We start from the raw sequence: 22410 nt of genomic DNA on the forward strand, positions 1-22410 counted from the left end.
AAGAAGGCAACTGTGGACGATTTGAGTGAAAGCATAAAAATTGAGTTTTAAAAAATGTGAGCATACATAAATTTAGTATTGTGTGAGAAATAATTTATCTTAAAAGATAGAAAAAAATTTCAATAGCCTTTCAGTCACATTTAGGAAAATTGTTTATGTGGTGCTCACCTTAATAGCGCTAATTTTTTTCTGCAGTAATTCTTTGATCTTATCTTTCACCATATTATCGTGCAGGCAGCTATAGAGAACACGTCCAATTAACACATTGGCCCATACAACACTACCGGAAGGTCCCAAAAATAACGACTGATCAATACCTTTCCACAATTCGTTCGCATGGCGCCTACTTCGACGTGACTAAAGATTTCGTACAAGATTGTATGTATTATAAAAAGGATAATGGACAAGAATTTAATTTATCTATGTAACTAAGTTCAAATGTGATTGAATTATAAATTAGACAGTAATTGAATAAATAGTAAATCATTAGTATTTGCAATAAATTATTATTAAGTAAAACACAAAATAAGAAATTATAACATACTTTCTTGTATTTTTCCGATTGACTTGCGTCGACATAAACTGGAATTTTATCTTCTTTACAAGCGGCCTTAAATGTAAAAAGATAAAATAATAATAATAATAAATAATAAACTGAAAATGAGCATAAAAAAAACAAAAGCAACTTAAAATAAATTTATTTAATAAAATCACATAAAATATACATATACAAAAGTAAACACTGCAACATAAATAGATAAATCAGTAAATTCTCCTGGGTGGGATCGTTATTTATCCCAGAACCGCTGGGAGGTATTTCTAGCAATTACCGTACCAAAAGTATGCATTTTATAATAAAAAGTTAAACATTTAGCAAACTTTTATTTTTTTTTACAAATTTTTTAAAACAGGAATAAAGACAAAGTAGTTTTGAATATTTTGTGCGCAAAAAATATTCGGTAAACACTGATTTTTACTTTTCAGGCACTGATAAAAATCAAAGTTACAATTTCATACCAATATTCTGCATAATGGGCATTTCCAGCGGTAGGTCTACCGCAAAAAAAAATTAAGTCATAAATCTGAGTTTATTTATGTTCCAAATTGGCTGCTTTTTATAACATAGAAACAGACACATTTTTGAGAAAAATCGTCTCGATAGGTCGAGATATTCTGCAAAACCGTATTTATGCTCCGCTAGGTGGCGCTGAAGTCAAAATAAAAAATATATTCGACATAGAGTTCATGTTTTATTTGCGTTAAAAATTCATTTAAGAGAATATTAACCAGCCAATTTTCAATTGAAATTTTAGTAGCGTAACATCATGTCACGTCACGTCAGATAATTCACCTCATTTTTCATTCATTATTTTTTGACATTCGGCTGATAAAAAAAAACAGGAAAATTTTTACATTTAAAAACTTAGAAAATTAACGCTAAATATTTCAAATAATACCAGAAATTTTTTTTCGCAATTTTCTAACCCAAGTCAAAATTCACTTTTATTTTTGTAACGTCACGCCAAAGCATATTTTTGCTGATATCTTTAAATCCCTGCTATCAATTGTAATTTTTTACCTATTAAAGAACTTTTTAGTTGGTAAGCAAATAAAGAAAAACCTTTTTAAAATTCAGATTTTTTCATTTTATTTGTTATCATTGTGTCAACAAATATCACGTCGTCAGATTAGAAATGCCTATATCGGGCAAAGTTGTATTTACTAAGTACGCATTTAGGTACCTACGAGTATTTATTTTGTAGTTAATAATAAAATTGTCCATGTATGGACATGAGGGTGAACTAATTTAATTTCGAAAAAACTGCATCTTCGATTCTAAGCAAAAATGTTCAACAACTATATACAAAAATAACGTTTGACGCTCTTAATTTTTAAAAGAAAAATCCGGTTATTATAATTTTTTCTGAACGAAATTAATTTTTCATTTACAAAATATTGTAGGGCGATTCGTCTAAACGCGTGAATGCCTCGTAACCACGTAAACCTCGTAAATTTCCTTAATTTTATATACAAAATTGATTTATTTACGAGGTTTACACAGTTTCAAGGCATATACGCGTTTACATAAAGAAACTACTTCACAAAATAAATTCCGAACAAAAGAGTTACAATATACTGCTTTTTCTTTTGAAAATTGGGAGGGTCAAAAGTAATTTTTGGGATATATGTAGATTGTGCACGATTTTTGCTTAGAATTAATCGTAGCATTGGAATTTGCTATACACTTTCTTCGAAAATTTTTCTCCGAACAAATAACTCCGTCCTAATGTACTAAATACTGGCTACAAAAGTAATCTCTAGAATTCTCGAAAATCCTCAACTCCCATCGAAAATCTCGAAATAGTCCAGATAACCCCGAAATAGTTCCTAGAATCGCGAAAATCCTTAAATAGTTCCGTAAATCTTTAAGTAGCCCTGAAGCAGAGAATCCCGAGAAACCTAAAATAGTCCCAAGAATCCCGAAGTGGTCCCGAAAATCCTGAAAATTCCGAGCAGCCTCCAAAATACTGAAATAGTGCTGAATTTTCCGAAATAGTTTCAAGAATCGCGAAGTAGTCCCAAACATCCAATTCAGAAAATACTGTAAAATTTAGCCCGGCATTTTATTTTTGCTTAAAAAATTAAACGGCAGAAATAATCCTTCGCCCTAAATAGTAGAAGTCAGAATTTTAAAAGGCATCCAGGAATTACAATAATGCAATGCGAGACAATTCCAATAGTATCTTTAAAAATTTATTTAAAAATTTTAAAAAAAAATTTTCTTGCGGTCTCTGATTTCAAGTGTAAATCAAATTTTAGTCTCTCCTACAGGTTTAGGTTAGCTAGATCTGTCCGACTCGTAAAACCGTAGTGTTGCCAGATTTGTGTATGACCCTTGAAGTCTTTGTCAAACACCTGATTCAAAGTTGAAGAATATTGCAGCTGTTTAGCAAATATAATACTCTTTTAACTTCTTTATCGATCGCCGACCGCAGACCCTTTAGTTGAGCTTAAGTTTTGCGCTGAAGTCTGCGCGCTTACAAATTATGTGCTCCACGGTTTCTAACTGGGTTTACATTTCCCATTGCTTGTTGACAAGAGGTACGTTATATGTATATTTGGATATACTAGTAAAGCGGTCGGCTCTTGTGAGGCAATGGTAAACCATACACTCGGAAAAGGTTTCTCACTTTCGAACCCTGACTGCGCAATTACAGCAGGGTTATTTCGTTGATTAAAAAATAAAGATGGATGTGAAGGTAAAGAGAAATTTAAAAGCATGAAAATTTGTTAATTCACGTGGACGCACCTGATAAATAGCCATAAAACGTATGTAGTCTGACGGATTGCGCGCAGCACTGGAACTCATGAGTAAACCTTCGAAGGTATCAGTTGGGGTGGGCACCCCTTCCATATCATCGGGAATATCCTTGAACGTTTCGCTCTTCTCTGTTTTACTTTCAACAACCAATGGCGGTGCCATATCCGGAGGTAGTACGTGGGACTCATTATCCCCGTTATTGTCCTGTTCCATTGAAGAAATGTCTCGCTGTGGATGTGAAATAATATGAGCATACAAATGTACATAAACGAGTATTTATGTAATTGTTAAATAATATTACCTTAGCACTGGGATCCAAAGGCATTTGTGACGCTTTTGCAACAGCCCTCTGCAACTCGGCATCGTCTACTAATTTTAGGTTAGGCAGACGCAGCACTTGTTCGTGCACATCGCCCTCGCTTGCTGCCACAAAACGCCGGTACCAGTCCTCCTTCTCGCGATCGGCACGCGCAAAGAGTATGAGACGCACCTCATCGCCGCATGGTATAAGATTATCGTTGTTCTGTGTGTTGTCTTGTAATTGCCGCAACTGCAAGTATCGCAAAATTTCAAAAAGCTTTCGAACGCTCGAAAACAGGTTTGATACTCACATCGGCATTCATAACGGCGGATGCGAAGTCAACATCATGCGAACTAGATTCGGTTTCTTTTAAATCCGTATATTGTTCCATAAAATCGTTGGAAACCTGGGATAGCCTGCTATCCATTGATATCAGTTCTGATCTACTACCTCTGGCAGAGTGAAGGATTGAAGGATTTTCCGAAAGATCTAGATGCATATCGTCTTCGCTGCCTTTTTTGATAATCAACTGTATCGGATACTTTCGATTAAAATACCTAACCAAAGCCAAGTGAAACGTTAATCTTGAATAATAAAGGTACATGCAAATTTCGAGAATTTTTGCTCACCGCTTGCGCGCCAAACCCAATGGCAAAAGTTCAATACTGCAGCCGAGTAAATTGAATGTGCGATGTGCGCTAAATTGCATATGCTTTATATCTATGGGTGGCTCGTTCCACATGACCCGCTTGGGTACGCGGGACGTTGTGGTTGAGACACGTAAAATGGTGCCATCGAGTCTCAAATAAACCGAATTGGTCTGCGATATATGAAATGTTAAGGGGTCGTAGCTGAAAACTTCGTTCATCCAACCCTGAAAAATAGTTCACTTCCAATGAAACTACATTATTTTTAAACCCTCTACACTTACTGTGTATGACTTCACTGTCTTGTGCTCTTCAACTGCAGGCACCTCACAAATTGGCATCTTCGTGAAGTCTGGTATCTCGAAGTCGGATTGTTCGGGGTGTGTTTGGAAGAATTTGTAAATAAAAGATTGTGCTAATATACTCAACGAGTCGGCAATAGCGAAACTCATCAAACACGCCAGAACGCCGCGTATAAAGCCATGCACAGGCAGGAACANCACTGCAGGCACCTCACAAATTGGCATCTTCGTGTAGTCTGGTATCTCGAAGTCGGATTGTTCGGGATGCGTTTGGAAGAATTTGTAAATAAAAGATTGTGCTAGTATACTCAACGAGTCGGCAATGGCGAAACTCATCAAACACGCCAGAACGCCGCGTATAAAGCCATGCACAGGCAGGAACAATACCATCAAAAGAATTGCCACGCGACTTATAGGCATACTGGCAGCGAACTTCCGCGTTGATCCAATGTCGCGCTGACTTTCTTCTTCGCTTCGCAGTATTTCTGCCGCACGTCTCAGTGTGTCCACTTCCTGTTGCCATTTCGCGTGCTCCGCCGCTTCGCCGGGCGTCCGTGGTGAGCGTTGATTTTCACTGCCTTCTTCTGCTTTCCCAAAATGCAGATGTAAATCATTACGCAGACGTCCAGAGGTTGTAGTAGGCTTTTCGTCGGCAACCTTTGAGTCATCTGGTAAAGTTGGTAATGTGTCCTCCATCATTTCTACGCCCGACTCGATTTCTACCTCTTTTTTGCCTGCTATTATTCCTCGCTTTTTGGTCTTCCCAATCGCCTTATTGTCCTTCGGCACCGCTTCATGGGGCTCCAATCGTGGCACCACCACTTCTCGATCGGTCTGATCCGTCGGCGATGGACGTCGTCGACGCAAAAATGCATCGCGCAATGAACCCGTCGAAGACGCATTAGAACCGCTCGATTCCTTCTTCATTGGTTTAATGGAGGCGGTGCCGAATGCAGTGGAAATTGTAGCCGATGAAAGTGCTGCAGTCGCAAGACCGGTTTGCTGTTGGGAATGTGAATGAGGTTGTTGTTGAGAGTGTTGGTGTCCTTTTGATTTGACTTTAGACTTGAGATTTGCTAGACCACGACGCAAGCGCGATCGTTCAACCTCCCCTTCAAGCAATAATTGTTCACCGTCTAGTGAGGAATCAGAATCGCCGCCTTTGAGATAGCCCGACTTACGTTCCCAGTCAAGTGGCAGGTCGTCGCTGATGGAAGAACGTGTTGTGGGATTCTCGGGATCGGAATCCGGGTCGTTGGGTAATTGTTTGAATGGTTGGCGTGGACTCTCCGCTACAAATAAGGATGAATTCTTCTACTGAATCACCAAAGCGATTTTAGTAAAGCTTACTTACCTTTGGGCGCTGATGTCGACAAAGCCTGAGCGCTGCTTTTCGAAGACTTTATATCCTCAAATGTTTGTGAAACTTTACCCTTAATTAATTTCCNACTTCATGGGGCTCCAATCGTGGCACCACCACTTCTCGATCGGTCTGATCCGTCGGCGATGGACGTCGTCGACGCAAAAATGCATCGCGCAATGAACCCGTCGAAGACGCATTAGAACCGCTCGATTCTTTCTTCATTGGTTTAATGGAGGCGGTGCCGAATGCAGTGGAAATTGTAGCCGATGAAAGTGCTGCAGTCGCAAGACCGGTTTGCTGTTGGGAATGTGAATGAGGTTGTTGTTGAGAGTGTTGGTGTCCTTTTGATTTGACTTTAGACTTGAGATTTGCTAGACCACGACGCAAGCGCGATCGTTCAACCTCCCCTTCAAGCAATAATTGTTCACCGTCTAGTGAGGAATCAGAATCGCCGCCTTTGAGATGGCCCGACTTACGTTCCCAGTCAAGTGGCAGGTCGTCGCTGATGGAAGAACGTGTTGTGGGATTCTCGGGATCGGAATCCGGGTCGTTGGGTAATTGTTTGAATGGTTGGCGCGGACTCTCAGCTACAAATAAGGATGAATTCTTATACTGAATCACCAAAGCGATTTTAGTAAAGCTAACTTACCTTTAGGCGCTGATGTTGACAAAGCCTGAGCGCTGCTTTTCGAAGACTTTATATCCTCAAATGTTTGTGAAACTTTACCCTTAATTAATTTCCATGTTCCAACAGACGCTGTATCACCAGACAGCGCTGCTATTAGATTTGGCCCTGAAGAGGTGGGTGAAAGGCCTTCGATGCTACCCGATCTGCGTTCGAAAAATTAGGGATATGGGATTATTTCTCTGTCAGCAAATCACAAAAAAAAAATAAATATTTTAATTTTATATGCTGTCGCTCAGAAATGTATTCAAACATGCAAATATTGCCGCCTGTTAAAATAAAATTGAATGTGATAAAAAATACATATTTCGTTTTGTTGTCTGGACAGAAAAACGAATACACAGAATTTCTGTGACAGAAATCATGTGGTGTAGTGGAAGCCAAATTGTAGAGTAATTCTCTAGCTAAGCTGACCTTAATATCGTGTACAATACACATGCCTCCTTAAAAATGTAAACGAGCATACAATAGGATAGGTTAGGTTAGGTTGGGCGGCAGTCCTAAGCTGGACTTACTTAGACTTAGGGTCCTTTGTGATACCGCATGAGGTTTTTAATTATCCCCGTTCCCCTGTAAATCACTTGGTGCTTAGCAAAAAAGTGCGTGGGCTTCTAGCATTCATGGCCTTAAGGTGTTCGAGATCGTTGAAGAAATGGCTCCCAAGAGCTTTTGTTCTCCGTTTTGATAGAGCCCTGCAATGGCAGAGATGTGGGATGGTGTCCTCTACGTCTTCATCCATGCAGCGTATGCAGTAGTCGTTCCAGGGTGCGCGCAGTCTAGTCCATTGGCAACTTCTATGAATTAGAATGTTTGAAGAGAGATGCTGAGAGTATCCCCTATATCTGTATCAGGCAATGTCATTCCATGTCGCGCGAGTTCGTCAGCCTTGCAGTTTCCCTGAATTTCGCAATGGCCAGGTATCCAGACAACCTATGTGCTGAATGTCCCAGCCATCTCGTTGAGAGATCGGCGGCATTGAGCAACTACTTTTGAAGTCAGCAACATTTTTCCCAGAGATTTAGTTGTCGCCTGGCAGTCAGTGAAAATGTAGATATCATGACTAGGAATCGTATCACACTGTAATGCGGCCTTTAAGATAGCCATCAGTTCCGCCTGAAAAACACTGCATGAAGGAGTCAGGAAGGCGGAAGCTGAACGATATGCCTAACTGTTCCGAATAAACCCCACCACCAACCCTTTTGTGAAGCTTCGATCCGTCCAGGTAAACATGGATTGCTCCTCTTTTCCTGACAGTGTCCAATGACCATTCCTCCCTTGAGGGAAGAAGGATCGTGAACCCGGTCTTGGAATTACAGGTGGGTGGTACATAGTCGGTTGTAGGAAACTGAGTAAGATCGTTCAAAATTTTACAGTGACCGATATGTGGATGCGTACATTTCTTGGTCGGCTTAAGCCTAATGGCGGTATTACATACCATCTTTCCTGCATATAGATCCGTCGAGAGAAAAGTTATCAGTAGAGAAGTCAGTCGTTGAACTTTGTCCATTCTTTAGCGTTAACCTTTTTGTTGAGAGAATCCCACCAAACTACCAGTATAAAATAATCACTTTTACCACCGCGGGTAGTAGTTTTTGCCAATGGCATTACAATAAGATACTGCGTAGCCAAAACGTTGGATAACACTATTAATTATATGTAAATATCTATGATGCATCGTACGAAGCAATATTCGTGGGTATAACAGGAATGAGTATTCCTAAGCTCATAGCCGACTGGGTTATAAGCATGCTGAAGTCCACAACTATAATAGGCGAACTAGAAGAAAGTAGGCAAACGGTAACGACCACTCGTGACTGCCCTAAAGGGGGGTCCTTTCTCCCCTATTGTAGTTCTATGGGTAGGCTGGGATGAGGAGACCTTATGCTCCATAATGCAGTCTGCTCTAAACGTAATCGTAGGGTCCACGATAAAACTTGGGGACTACAGTGATAAAGCCGATTGCCTAGTGGCCTAAAGCAAGCAAACGATCTCCAGCGTCACTATCCGTAAGCTCCACCGCTTGGTTTGTGTGGCTATAACGAAGACCATGCGCACGTGCTCGAAAGAGGTGCATAGAGTTATCACAGGCATACCGCCTCTAGTTAGAGAAAGAGACGTGCTGAAGCACCCTAACACTAGCCTAACCGAACCTAAAAAGCTTGGAAAGTGGGGACTTAAGGGGTCGTTTTGGTGTCCTCGAAACCTTTTAGAAATCACCCCATAGTAAAACTCACAGACTCAATGCCACCGACCCTGACCTTTATAAAGCCCCACTAAAAACGGTAATTTCCATGTTCGGCGAGGAATCTCAATTTTGGTACACTGATGGTCCCAAACTTGAGGATGGGAACACTGGGGTCTGCGTTTATGGACCTAGATTTAAAAAAAAATGTCCTGATGGACATATACTCAACCATATTCCAGACGCAAATATTCATATTTGATGTCTGTGTCTACGAATGCCTTCGCAGAAAGGCTAATGGGACAAGAACATCATAACGGATGTTAAGAGCACTTAACTCTTGCAAAACGGTGTCAAAGCTAGTAGACAATTTCAAACTGGTACCGAAAAAATTTGCAATCAATAACAGCGTAACCTTGTGGTGGGTTCCGTATCATGAGGCCTTCGATGCCAATGAAAGGGCTGACACTCTAGCGAAGTGCGGTGCCCAACGGAGCCTTGTCCGTCCTCAACCTTTCTGTGGTCCATCCAGAGGATACACTGCAGAGCTCCTGAGAGGATGAGAGGACTTGCAAGGAGCAACGCAATGGCGCGCGATAAAAGGCAGTTCAAGAGAGGGCTTAAGAACTCTCACCGGATGCCTGACAGGACACTGCATACTCAGGTACTATCTGCAGAAAATGGGCCTCTCCTAAGAGACGAACTGCAGATTTTTTGGGCTAGAGGAGGAAACCTCGGAGTATGTACTGGTGATTGCCGGCGCATATGTAACTCGATTAAGACGTATACACGTTGGAGAACGATTATCATCTCCATCCAGAATGTGGAAAGTGTTTAATTTTATTAATAGCCTAAGGCTGGAGTGACTAGTTAAAAGTTAGCACAATAGATCTAGTTAGGTCGCAGCTCAATATGTATGAAGTCATGACCAAAAATTACAATAAAACTATTACCAGTTAAAATAGTTTTAATTTAGAAAAGAGCAAACCAAAATAAGTTAAAAGTTTTTTAAGATCAAAAGCATTTAAAACAAATAAAAATTAATGCAGAGTGCACGGTTGGTCTTGTATTAACTTTTTTTTAATACTTTATTGAATTAGTTCTGACTTTTTTCGCATTTCAGTAGTGAATTTGCCGCCGAAGCCGAGCCACTTGGGAGGCCCAACGTTCAATTTCTGCTTCCAGCAACATCAAAAAAAGTTTTTTTCAAATACCGCTTGCCCCTCGGCAGACAATGACAAACCTCCGAGTGCAATTCTGCCATAAAAACTTTCTTCGGAGGTGGAGTAAAATTGTAGATCTCTCCATTTGGGTCGGCAATATCAAGAAGCGGAACACGAATTGGGGGAGAAGCTCGGCCAAATATGGAGATAACATTTAAGTGACAAATATTAATTAATGGAATCAAATATGATACAAAGTTCATCCCCAAATAAGCTATTATATAATATTAAAACTCTTTAGGGGTTTACGGGAAACTGAAAAAAGCCTTGAAAACTTCGAAAAACTCTAAACTTTTATTGAGAGGTCAAGATTTGTTTGAAATGAAAAAAAACCCGGTTTGTTCGATAAAATCAAGATTTCAAGAAACCACCCAAAGATATCTAAAAAAAACCGGTAGAAACCGGCTTGGAGAAACCGAGTCGATCACCCTACCAACAGGCTTATAGATATTAATGTTTCAAATGTTGGCAATCCCGGGCAAAAATCCCGGGTTTCATTTTCCGTACTTTTTTGACGACTGAAATTAGGCATTAGGCAATTAGAAATTTCAACAACACTACTGTTCCACTTAGATTCGCATTTTAAAATAAAACAGCGGCTCAATTTGTTTATTTCAGAAAAAAGTATTTATTTAATTACTTGAATGGAGATATTTTTTCTTAATTTTTTTTTTGTTTTTCTCTTTATGTTCTTTCTTAAAATTCATATACTGTTGCTATTTTAATTTTTATTTTTATTTTTCTTTGTTATAATATTGCAATTAAACTGTTCGATTTACGTGTGTATATGCTTTTGGATCTTTTGTTCTATAACCACAGTAGTTAGCTTTCATTTTAGATACATACAAGTACTTGTTCTTATTGTTGTTATTAAACATTCCTTCTTTCGATAATTGAGTATATTTCGGACAAAGAATTTTCAATTTTCCTTTCATTATTATAGTTAATCGCTTTTTGCATGTCTCGAATCTCTTATTATTTATCGCTGTTTTGTTATTGCTGTAATGGGAGTAGAGAGCAAAAACATAGAAAGGAACCCTTTTTCATTTCATCGGGTTTATTTCAATGTTTGCTACATTGTTACAATATTCAATCACTAATCGGGTATGTCTGTTTAATTTAGATGTATTGTGTGTATACAGATTCTAAGTGTAGATGCACAGTTATCGAGCTTAAACTGGTTATTTTTTCTAAAAATAAATCTAGCAATTAAAAAATTAATCGGAAGCAAGCAAAAATAATCGAATTAAAACAACATACCTACATACATACATATTTATAAATCAAATTGGGAAATATATATGTAAATCCTCTGTTGATTAAGCTGAACATACACAAGCAGACTTGTCTGTACTACAAGTCAAGTATGACATGCCGTCGCATCGTCGCATAGTCGGGTGTGCTTACCCAGCAAACATTTGGATTAACAAATAAGTCAATTAACTTTATTTTTAAACTGATTCGCATTATATCTTTACAGAAGGCTATGTCGTGAAAAAAAATAACACAGGAGCCCATGTGAAGCCGTGTAAACGACTTATGTATGTACGGTGACTCGTATTCGTAATATCGAGCCCTAACCGCCAAAATAACGTAAGCGACATTTTCTTCAAAATTTTATTTTTGATGCAGAAATGCATCTAGATGCTCTAGGAATATTTCTACATCAAAATGAAAATTTTGGAAAAAAATTTCGCTTACGTTATTTTGGCGATTAGGGCTCGATCTTTTTCTAGTTAAATTTTTTTGTTATTTTTATATAAAAATATAGTCTAAGCTTCAAACGTTATACAACATTTACCTGAATTGTGTATAAAATTTGAAACTGTGATTTACATGGTTTTGGTTAAAGCTTAGACGAGATTTTTATTTAAAAATAACAAAAAAAATTAGCTCGAAAAACATTACGAATATTTGAAGAAAATCAACACGTGGTCATTTGTTTCAGTCACTGTATAAGGATGAATTATTAAAATTATAAATTTTAAATTGTTTTAATATTTTTTTAATATATTTATGTAGCTACATAAATCATATATCGTCACGTGAAATGCAAAAAGACCTAACAAACACCGTCGCCGAAATGCAAAAAGTCGTAACTTATAAAAAATTCAATATTCACTTTTTGATTGATATGTTGGATTTCATTGAATTACAACTCCCCACATAGTTTTATGAAAAAAATTATTAGTCACGACTTTTTCCATTTTAGTGAGGATGTTTGTTACGTCTTTTTGCATAATTTGTGCCTCGAAATGTTTGCTGAGAAGAAGTAGATGTTCGCTCACTTCAACTATTACAACGAAATGATATTTGAACAACGTGTCGCTGTATACTGAACTGGCATGCGACCAAGTATGTATAATGTGGCCAACTAACAATTTCATAGCTCAAAGAAGTACAGGTTAGGTTGGGTTAAGTTAACGCCGCGAGGCGATTAAGAAATTTCGAATGCGGCTAATTTCGATCCATGAGAGCCCAGTATTTGTTCAGAAGTGCAAGCCAAAATGCTTCCATCTTAACAATTCTGTCTGCAATATGCTTCTCTAGTGAGTTTCACCAGACAAGGACTCCTTGAAACAAGATAGGCTTAAATGTGATTTCCTAGAGCTAATGAATTAATTTGGGCGAGAGACTTCACCTTTTACCGATAGTTCCTTTAGTAAGTAGGACAAGGCAACCGACACCTGTTTTACCCCTTCCTCAATGTTAGGCTTCTACGACAGCCACCTAGGGGAAGCAGCCAGGGGAAGCCATCCTTCCGGATTAACGCAACACCGATTACCCTCCAAGCCTTGGGGATGTACCCCGTCCTCACGCAGTTCGCATAAATAGGATGCAACCAATTGCACGACACCTTCAGAGCTCTCTGCAGCTGCGCCGGTACGATGCCATCGGCCCCCGGCGACTTGAAGGGCTTGAACGAATTTATCGCCAAGGCCATGTGACGATCGTCCAGAAGGTCGGAGAAGTACAGGACCTGAAATACAAAGTATTGCAAAGAAGTATTTGACTGCACCGCTAAGTACGAAGTACAACGGCTAAAAAAGAAGTACTGTACTCCCGAAAGAAATACGGTCGGTCACATTAAGCATGCATACAAGTCTGATTGTGTATATTCTGCTTTAGAACCGGCATATATGCGGGTACAGTTAAACTCAGCGGAATAGGTTCATCATGATTTTCCACGCCCTGCTATGCAGCTCCTAATTAACTTGATCGATACAAATTAAGGTTTTGGTAAACGATGAGAATAATTCTCATGAGAATAGTAGCTCACCCATGTCCTAGAGAAGGAAACCCAACAATAACCACGTGGAAGAATAGTTCAGAACTAGAACGATGGATCCGCCTTGATGTAGGGATACGCGATGTTAATCGATGCATCGGAAACATCGATTTTTCCAATTTTATGCATCGAATAAGCTCCGATGTATCGATTAATGCGATATTATTCGAGATCTACCAGAGGACAAGTTTGGCGAGTCCGATTCTGATACTTCTGACCACATAATGGACTATTTTAGTCTTTGAAGTGATCACCATAAGCTATTTCACCAAAATTTTAAAACAAATAAGACCGAAGAAAGCCTTTCCGTTTAGCTATAAATTTATTTGCAAAGTTTGGTAAGTGGTTTAATGAAACCCCTCTAGAAATATGTGCCGATCACAAATTGCAGTTGACTAAATTATAAAAAATTGCGTACAAATACTTAACATTGGTAGCCGGTTCCGTGCCTTCTGGGAGGCTCCGAGTAAACTACAGGCTTAACGAGCTAACAAAATTGTATTTTTACGAAGCTTAAACTAAAAATACCGAGATATTTGAATTTAATAATATAATTAGTACACTGGACCTTATTAAAAAGGTTGTTTTTTTTATTCATTTTTTTTCGAAATTGCATTTTTTAACTTATACATCGCACAACGTCAATGTAACTTCACGATGCATTGCAACGGAAACAACATCGATGTATTTTTTACGTGCGCATCCCAATACCGGGTACTCCCGAAAGACCTAGCACCCAGCGCAAAGCAAGCTCATTATGTTTGCCAACATAACTTAGTCGCGACTTGCATTGCCGAACTAGTCGGGAAGTAGTTAGGTTGGCCAATGTCTTAAGTGCAGCTTGGCTGTCACTGCAGACACGTAAACTCTTTCTCCTCCACCTATTTTCCACCACGTAGTCCATGGCCTTGAAGATTGCAAATACCTCAGCCAGGAAGACCGAAGCATACTCACCAAGAGAAATGTGAAGTTTTGGAACCATCAGTGAAGATTCGACAATGTGTGGTTCTGGGCTCAGTGCTGGTATTAAACCAACATTCAGCCTCAGGGAATTCAACATTATAGAATCTCTTCAAAAAAGTAATGGTGGCTTACTATCCTGTGACATTGAAAAGATACAAGTGCTCAGATCTCTGCCGCCAGAAATGTCCGCCTCACCCCACTCAGTGCTGTACTAACATCCGTTTCTTTTTAGTCTTCAGGTGGCCTTTAAGGCTTTCCCACGTATGATGGCACAATGTGAGGGTAAGTGCAGCAGTGCATCAAGATTACCACCAGGTGTTGTGCAGAAAGCTCCCGTACAGCATACGGCAATCCTTCTTTGAGGTTTAGCAAGCAGATTTCCCCCGCTATTGATTGAGAGCCAGCTCCACCATACCACTGATTAGCTGATCATGTGTTTGATCATAGAGGTAAAAATCCAAATGATTTGGTGACAGACCCTACGTTTTGAAAAAGACTTGTGCTCCAGGTGAGATTTCCACGATAGTCTTGTATACAGAATTACCACTAGACACTTAACTTCGGGGAAGTTTGAATTGTGACACCTTTAAGTGTGAGGGGAATGACACCCTCCGACAACACTAGATTTGGTTGGGTTAGCAGTGAGCCTATTTCCATTACACCAAGTGTCAATCATATTAAGTATTGCTTGCACTTTCTTGCAAACAGCCGACAGAGATGGGCCACATCTTCCGCATAGGCTTGAGCGCAGATGTCCATCATCATTACCAGGCACCAGAGAAAAGGGGAAAGCACACCACTCTGAGGCCAGTCTTTCTTAACTCCTTAAGGGTTAAAAATTATTAAAAAAACAAATTAAATTCATTCACAGTAAGAAAATGGAGTCTCATACACAAATTCAACTGACATTTCGTTAGAAAATTTAGAATCATATCGTAATTACAGCTGAAATTAAGAATAGTGCGGTGACTCTTGATGCGAGACTTACTGCCGTCCCTAAATTGGAGCGCTAAGCGTTGCGTTTTCCAATGCCACCGAGTGTCAGCGTGCACTATACCCAAATCAACGCGGCGTAATTTTTGGCGTTATCTGATTTCTTCTCGTTTTTATTCTCGTTTCCTCTTTCACTTTTTTGTCCTCTCTCTTTCTTTACGTCTTCTGCATCCAACTTCAATAGGTAACGGCCGGTCAAAAATTAAAATTCCACTTAAGCAGGTTACAGCATGAAACGACGTGAAAGGTGTAGAAAAAAGATGAAAACACTTAAGGTGCATTGGAGAGAACTGTTCTCTGCAACATTTATGGCCTGGCAATAACAATCAGCTGTTCGTTTCTGGTGGTTTTACAGCTGAAATTCTATCAGGGATGGAAGTCAAATTTTCAAACTTTACCCAATCTGCGGAAAAACATTATCCAAATTTAGATAAGTAAATCAGCCTTATCATGAGTTTAATTTTTTCCGAACCGGCTCACGTTTCACTTTTGGTGTCCATGTATTTACTATGGGCGGATGAAAAATTGTCGGGTGAATTTTTTTTTCGGGCGGAACTCAGGATAAGTAAATTATATTTTAATATGTATATATTAAAGAAAATAAGAGGATAACCTTTCCCTGCGATACCATATCAACTTCTCAATTCACATTACACAAATTTGGCTATAAAAACAGAATCTCTTCGAGCAGTTCGAGACAAAACTATTACCCCTATTGCGAGTGTCGACTAGTAGTAGATAAACGACTCGATTATCGCTTTTCCAATGGCTATTGTGAATGTCAATTTCTCGTTCAATAAGCGATTGTGAATAATTTTGTATCGCTAATTTTTCTACAACTGATTGTTTGTAGAAGGATGAGAAAACGACTTTGAAAATACCACGAATAAAAATAAGAACTTATTTCCTGAAAATTTATTTGGCTGCATTTGTAGTTGTACCAAACATACTTTCAAACTAAATAAAAGTACGATTGTACCAAATGTAATGGAGCAGCTGACTGTGTGTGAACACCAAAAAACGGAAAAGTTAATTGACTCAATTAAATTTCTGTCTGAACTTAAAATTAAGTGTTTTATTTAATATTAAAAAAAAATTTCTAGATGTATGTATATTTTAATGCACGAAGCGCAGTTATTGAATAAGCAAATATTTATAAGGAAAAAAATTTTGAAAAATATTCACCCGCAAACAATTGGTTGTTACCCTTACATAAATACCGTGGAATTTCATTTCGCTGCTTTAAGATAAATAAAATACTGATTGTAAATTATGAAAGTTTCATTCAAATATCTGTATTTCAAAATAAAAACAATATAATGAAAGCGATATCCATAAAAGTCTATTTCTTGCTAATTGTGGTCGTTCTTTTATTATTGTTTTTTATGCTACATTTTTTTAGTTATGTATGTAAATAAAAACTACAATATTTATTTTTTTTTGGTTCTTGCTACTACTATTTTTTTGTTAATCTTTTCTTTTGCAAATAATTATAAAACTCAACTGTTAAATAATATACAGTGTACTTGCTATATTTTCGTATAAGAAATGTATACATATATATAATGTTGTATAATATTTTCGTATATTGTAAGTAATTATAAAATATGAAAAAAATTTCAATAATACCATGCATGTTTGTAAGTTATATCAGATTTTCTTTTTTTTGTTATTAATTTCAGCATTATTGTTCTATTTTTACTCTATTTTGTTACTATTTAATTGTTCTGGTTGCAGTTAGTTAATATATCTTAATTTATTTTATTCTATATTTTTGTCTGCATTTTATGTAGTATGCATTCGTAAATATTTTGCTAAAGGAATTACTTGTCGTTAATGGTATTTTGTTGCAATTCATCTTTATCTGGTTTCTGTTTCTGTTGCTTTTTTTTTTTTGTTTATCGTCTCTTCTTTCTCAAACATTTGCTTCGTTACTTGATTTTCATGTTGACTATTTGTTTATTACGCTGACTACAGACGAAGCAACCGTCGCGGCAACCAACGTAAAATATCAAATTGTTTTCATATTCAGCTGACGGTTGCGACAACACGATTGCGGTGACGAACTAGGCTACACACGAGGCCAGCCAAAGCAGCATGACTTCGTTGCTGCAACGGTTGCCTCGTGTGTAGGCGGCATTACACTTTCATAATTCTCTTTAGTGTTTGCTGCAGTGAAATTACTTTTTGTGTTGATTTTGTAAATTTTTACTGGAAGGACGAGCTTGGGAGCGATCCGACTTGCACGGACGCCAAGTGATCAACCGCTCCTTCACCGCTTGACATTTTGCATTACTAAGTCGGTATTATATTTTCTTTTTTGTTGTTGTTTACATGATTTTATGTATGCACTCGTTTACATGCGTTGCTATATGTGTACTTACATATTTGTATGCATTTTTGTGTGTATTTCTAATTTTAATTAAATTTTCTAAATTTTACTTTTCATACGAATTTAATTAATATATGTATGCACGTACGTACTTATGTATAATTTCTAATGCAATTAAGGTACAATGCTATCCAGAATTAAAATGCATTTCCATTGTTCACCATTGTTCTCGCTGCAAGCAGCACCAGATATCGCGCCAAAGTTATAGTTTTTAGGTTTTTTTTTTTTGTTTGTTTCTCATCTGCAAAGTTGATGGAGTGCTTCGAGGCCCTTATTTCAGCACTTTGACAAAGTGTGTCAATTTTATGTGCATGTATGCATTCGCTTTATTTTTAAATATTTTTTTACTATATAATTAATTTTTTTATTTTTTTTTCTATTAAGTCAATATGTAAAGGTACCAAATTCATCATCCAATTAGGGTTTTTTTGTTTTCTTTTACTAATTCATTATCAAAAAGTTGTGAATGCAATAATCTTTCTTCCCTCTTTGTCTACATTACGTTCAAATTCTAATCTCTAATAGGTATGTATGTATGTGTGTATTGATTTATCCATTAAACTTGTTACTGCTGATTCACTAGCTACAAATCATTAAATAATAAAAAAATATACATACGCATGTATATGAATACATATTTTGTAATAATAAAGTATGCACTTGCAACTCACAAAAATTGTGCTATGAAAATCTTCAAAAAATATTCTATGCAACTTTATCTTTTTTTTCATTATATTTTGCATAGGATTTCTTATTTTTTATTTGTTCAGTATTTTTTTTTTACATGGATATGAAAGAATTAATACATACATGCATACAGAAGGTAAAGACTTTATTGGGATTTTAATTTACTAAGTTTTCCTATTAAAATTTCTTTTATGCACCTTAGATTTCGTACTTGGTTAACACTTTGAATACTTAATGCTTTTGAATATCTAAATTATTAGTCGAAAATGAAACATATTTACAAAAGTGAATGTAACCAAGCTAAACCGTTTTAAATCATATCGTAAAGTTTTTGAAAATCTATGTATAGTCCTGAATGCACGCGCTATCATAACCCTACCGGGAAATTTTAGCTAGAGAAACAAAAATATGATTCATAACTATTAAGTACTCTTATATTAGGCCAATTGAGAATGCTTATGTCTGAGTAAAAATTAAAAAGGTAAATGATAACTGTATTTCCACACGCACATGACTAGTGCTCGTCCGATACCATCATGTACTCGATGCCTGTATTCATTAAAAGTAGTTTTGGGCTGTATCGATACCAAAAGTACTCAGAACTCGATTCTCAAAAGGATTGACAGCACCAGATTTTTAAAAGTATCGATACTGAGTACTCCAAAGAACTCAGTACTCACAAAAGAACTCGAAATTACTCAGTACTCAAAAAAGGAACTCGAAAGTACTCAGAACTTAAAAGAACTCGAAAGTACTCAGTACTCAAAAATACTCTGTTCTAATAGTCGCTTTGATACATGTACTCAGGATCGTTGAATAAGATACTGCCAGCTTGTGAGATTTCTACCCTAAGTATTGAAATGTTACCAACATGTGTATATTTAAAGAAAGTACTCAGTACTCTGTAAAATACCCGATACTTAAAAGTATCGATACAAAAGAACTCGACCCTCAAAATTACTCAATACTTCCCAACACTAATTAAAAGTATCGAAAAGAGTACTCGTTGTTACTCAAAATATCGTTATCAATTCTACTTGTACTCGCAAGTATTAACTCAGACGAGAAATTTTAGTTCAACATGCAGTGGAGAAAGGCTTATGAAAAGCGGAAACATGCCTTTTGATATCCTCCTATTTTGAAATGGGGTTACTTGAAAGTGCTGAAACAGGAGTCGTTAAGTAATGAGAAAGCTAATAGCTTACTTGTGTTTGATTCTTCTGTATCAAAACGAATTCTAGAAGATGCTGAGGAAAATCACACGCTGGCTACACATCCTGCGCTAATTACGACTTTTTTCCATTTTCAAGCGTTTTTTTAGATCTAAGCCTAGCAAAATCAAGTGGTTAATCGTTTTTTTTTTTCAAAAACTACAACACAGACCTATTTTCAGTTGATTTTCCTAAATTTATCAAACAAGTAAATACTTGCACTGTGTACTCGATACCCATGAAGTACTTGCACACGTGTATCGAAGTACAAAAATACTCGATACTTGGTAGAGGTACTCGAGTTTGTACTTCTAAGTACTGAAATCGGAACATCACTACACTCTTGGGATGGGATCTCACCTTACAGCCCTGAGATAACAATCGTTTTTTAATTAAATTCAAAATGACAAAGCCAATGCCGCAATCCCGAAACGAAATTTCGAATCGCAAAGGTCTAAAAAATCGATGCACTGGACTCGTCAGTCACATTTCGATTTAATTCAGAAGACACGAGTACGGGAAACAGTTGACGCTTTCATTTTGATGAGTTAGCACAGTGAGGTTCGAAAATTATATCAGAAAATAAGACAGCAAAGACAGAAATCTGGTAACAGATGTCCATAGAACACTTTCGATGTGGAGATAACACTTCTCAACGCTTCTTAAATGGCGACACGGGTGGCGCCTTTGATGAAGAAGAATCCGAACCAATGTATAAGGACGAAACTCACGTCCCTCCACTTGACTAAGATGAGTTGAGAGCAGCAATAAGGCAGCTTAAAAACAATAAGCCCCCGGAGCCGACGGCATACCGGCTGAGCTGTTGAAAGCCGGCGGTGAGGAGCAGTTATTAAGCAGAATTTGGTCTAGTGAATACATAGCCGAAGATCCACAAGAAATGAGATTCCGCCGTTTGCGCCAAATATCGCGTACGTTCATCGCGTCAAATTCTGAAAAATATACTCGATATGCAAATCGACGCACACGGTCTTTTTGGCGATTTTAGAGCTCCTTTTGCTGGCGAAGCTGTTTTGGTCTCGGCCCAAACCGACAAACGGCCAAATAAGAAAAAGCTCAGCGAGATCTCAAAATTAAGCTGTTATGAATAGTTTAAAGTACTGTGCGCTGTACTAAATACTCGGAGGGAATACATTTATTTGCTTTTTTGTACTAACACAGGTGTATGAATTTTCCTCAACCACTTGCACTACATTCATACACTGCCGGAACAAAGTATTGGCACAGCAAATTTTTTACAATATATGCAATAATTTTTACGCTAATATTTTTATTTTATTTTTTTTTTTTTTTAATATTTTTAACATAAAAATATAACTCCTAAACTTTGTGCAAAACTCGCGAAAATTCATCAAATTTTCATGCAAATTTTCTACTTTCTAATCTGATTTTTTTGAGTATGCAGATTTGTAGCCCAATCAATTTTATTGTAATAAAGTGCAAGTTTTAAGCAGCTAGGCATTACCGTTGATTTTTTGCAAACTTTTTCACGCAGTCTCTTCCATACAAAAAATTTTTTTCGAAAATTGTTTATAAGGAAAAAATGCAAAACACCTTCAACAAAAAAAAAATTCTCAAAAATCAACGCGATTTTTGACTAACTCCGAACTTGCATTTCTTTTACTAGAATGGACTGCAAAACTGCATACTCAGAAAAATTCTAAAAAATCTGATTAAAAAGTTGAAATTTTTGATGAAAATTTGCTGAATTTTCGAGAGTTTTGCACAAAGTTTAGGAATTATATTTTTATGTTTTTTGTTGTAGAATGAACCATATTTTTATACAAAACTGGCGAAAAAATATTAGAATAAAAATTGTTGCAAATATTGTGACAAATTTGCTGTGCCAATACTTTGTTCCAGCAGTGTACGTATAAGTAAATAATTTGGGATTGACTACTACCATGCAAGTACTTATTAGAAAATTTTAAATGTTACGGAAGTATGTAGCTAAAAAATTAAAAAAGTACAAACAAAAATTAAACTTACACTGAAAATACTATATGAAGCTGATTTCGAATACTTCTCCGTAAAACGCTTGGAAGACAATAGCCAATTTCGTTTGTGAACTTGTAAACTGCTACCTTAAACCTTAAACTACAGAACTAAAAGCCTTTTTGTTTTAAATACTGTATGTAGTGCATAAAATACATGCGCACAAAATTGAAAGAGCTCCGTTTTTATTTGAAAATATTAAAAAAAAATTGCTACAAATACGCCTATTTCCAATTGCTGCCTTGGTAGGAACCAAAGATCCAATGCGGGCAACTATGGCGTTGTGACTGTAATCATTGCACATAAGTGTACATACTTGGATATAATTAAAAAATTTAAGGCAAATTCGAAGTTATCTACTCGTCCAATATATGTATGTATGTACATACAATATTTTTAGATTATACTTACATATGTATGTATGTATGTAGGCTTTAAGATTTGATTAGATCTCCATTCGAGGAGTTGTTTTAGTAAACTATTCGACTACATACATAAATAGTTTACATGGGTTCTCGTGACTCTGGTAGTTAGTTATACTGCTGCTGCTTATTACTTTAACTTTTTTCCAAGTTTATTTTATTTTTTTATTAGTTTTCCTTGTTTTTGCGCTACAACTATGAAGAGGAAATTGTACTACCTTTTCTTTAATATTTAATGGTTATCATATTTATAGCTTTTAACACGGTAGAGATAAGTATTTTTATTATTTGACATATTTTTTTGTTTAATACTTTCCTGTTGTGTTTTTCAAATAACGGTTTTTGAAATTCTTTTATCTATTCATTTTTTTATTAAATCTTAGTCGTTAGTAGCAGGAGCCTGTTTTTTTTTTTT

General features: G+C 36.9%; 1 protein-coding gene across 1 annotated transcript in view; it reads right to left on the bottom strand.

The window, feature by feature from the left end:
- Positions 1 to 168: 168 nt before the first annotated feature.
- LOC108370901 (uncharacterized) overlaps positions 169 to 22410 on the bottom strand; it is a gene marked incomplete at its 3' end in the record, with an annotated part of 42292 nt that continues 20050 nt past the window's right edge. The window contains exons 4-13 of the mRNA XM_017626334.1: positions 6647 to 6766; positions 5927 to 5988; positions 4783 to 5864; positions 4555 to 4596; positions 4253 to 4497; positions 3934 to 4180; positions 3624 to 3872; positions 3311 to 3550; positions 545 to 610; positions 169 to 357 (exon numbers count right to left, since the gene is read on the bottom strand). Coding sequence (XP_017481823.1) covers positions 169 to 357; positions 545 to 610; positions 3311 to 3550; positions 3624 to 3872; positions 3934 to 4180; positions 4253 to 4497; positions 4555 to 4596; positions 4783 to 5864; positions 5927 to 5988; positions 6647 to 6766 — 2542 coding nt within the window. The remainder of the gene's footprint in view (positions 358 to 544; positions 611 to 3310; positions 3551 to 3623; positions 3873 to 3933; positions 4181 to 4252; positions 4498 to 4554; positions 4597 to 4782; positions 5865 to 5926; positions 5989 to 6646; positions 6767 to 22410) is intronic.

This window comes from Rhagoletis zephyria, unplaced genomic scaffold (genome assembly GCF_001687245.7).
Source record: "Rhagoletis zephyria isolate East Lansing unplaced genomic scaffold, Rhagoletis_zephyria_1.1 Rzeph_scaffold_04566, whole genome shotgun sequence".
NCBI lineage: Eukaryota > Metazoa > Arthropoda > Insecta > Diptera > Tephritidae > Rhagoletis > Rhagoletis zephyria.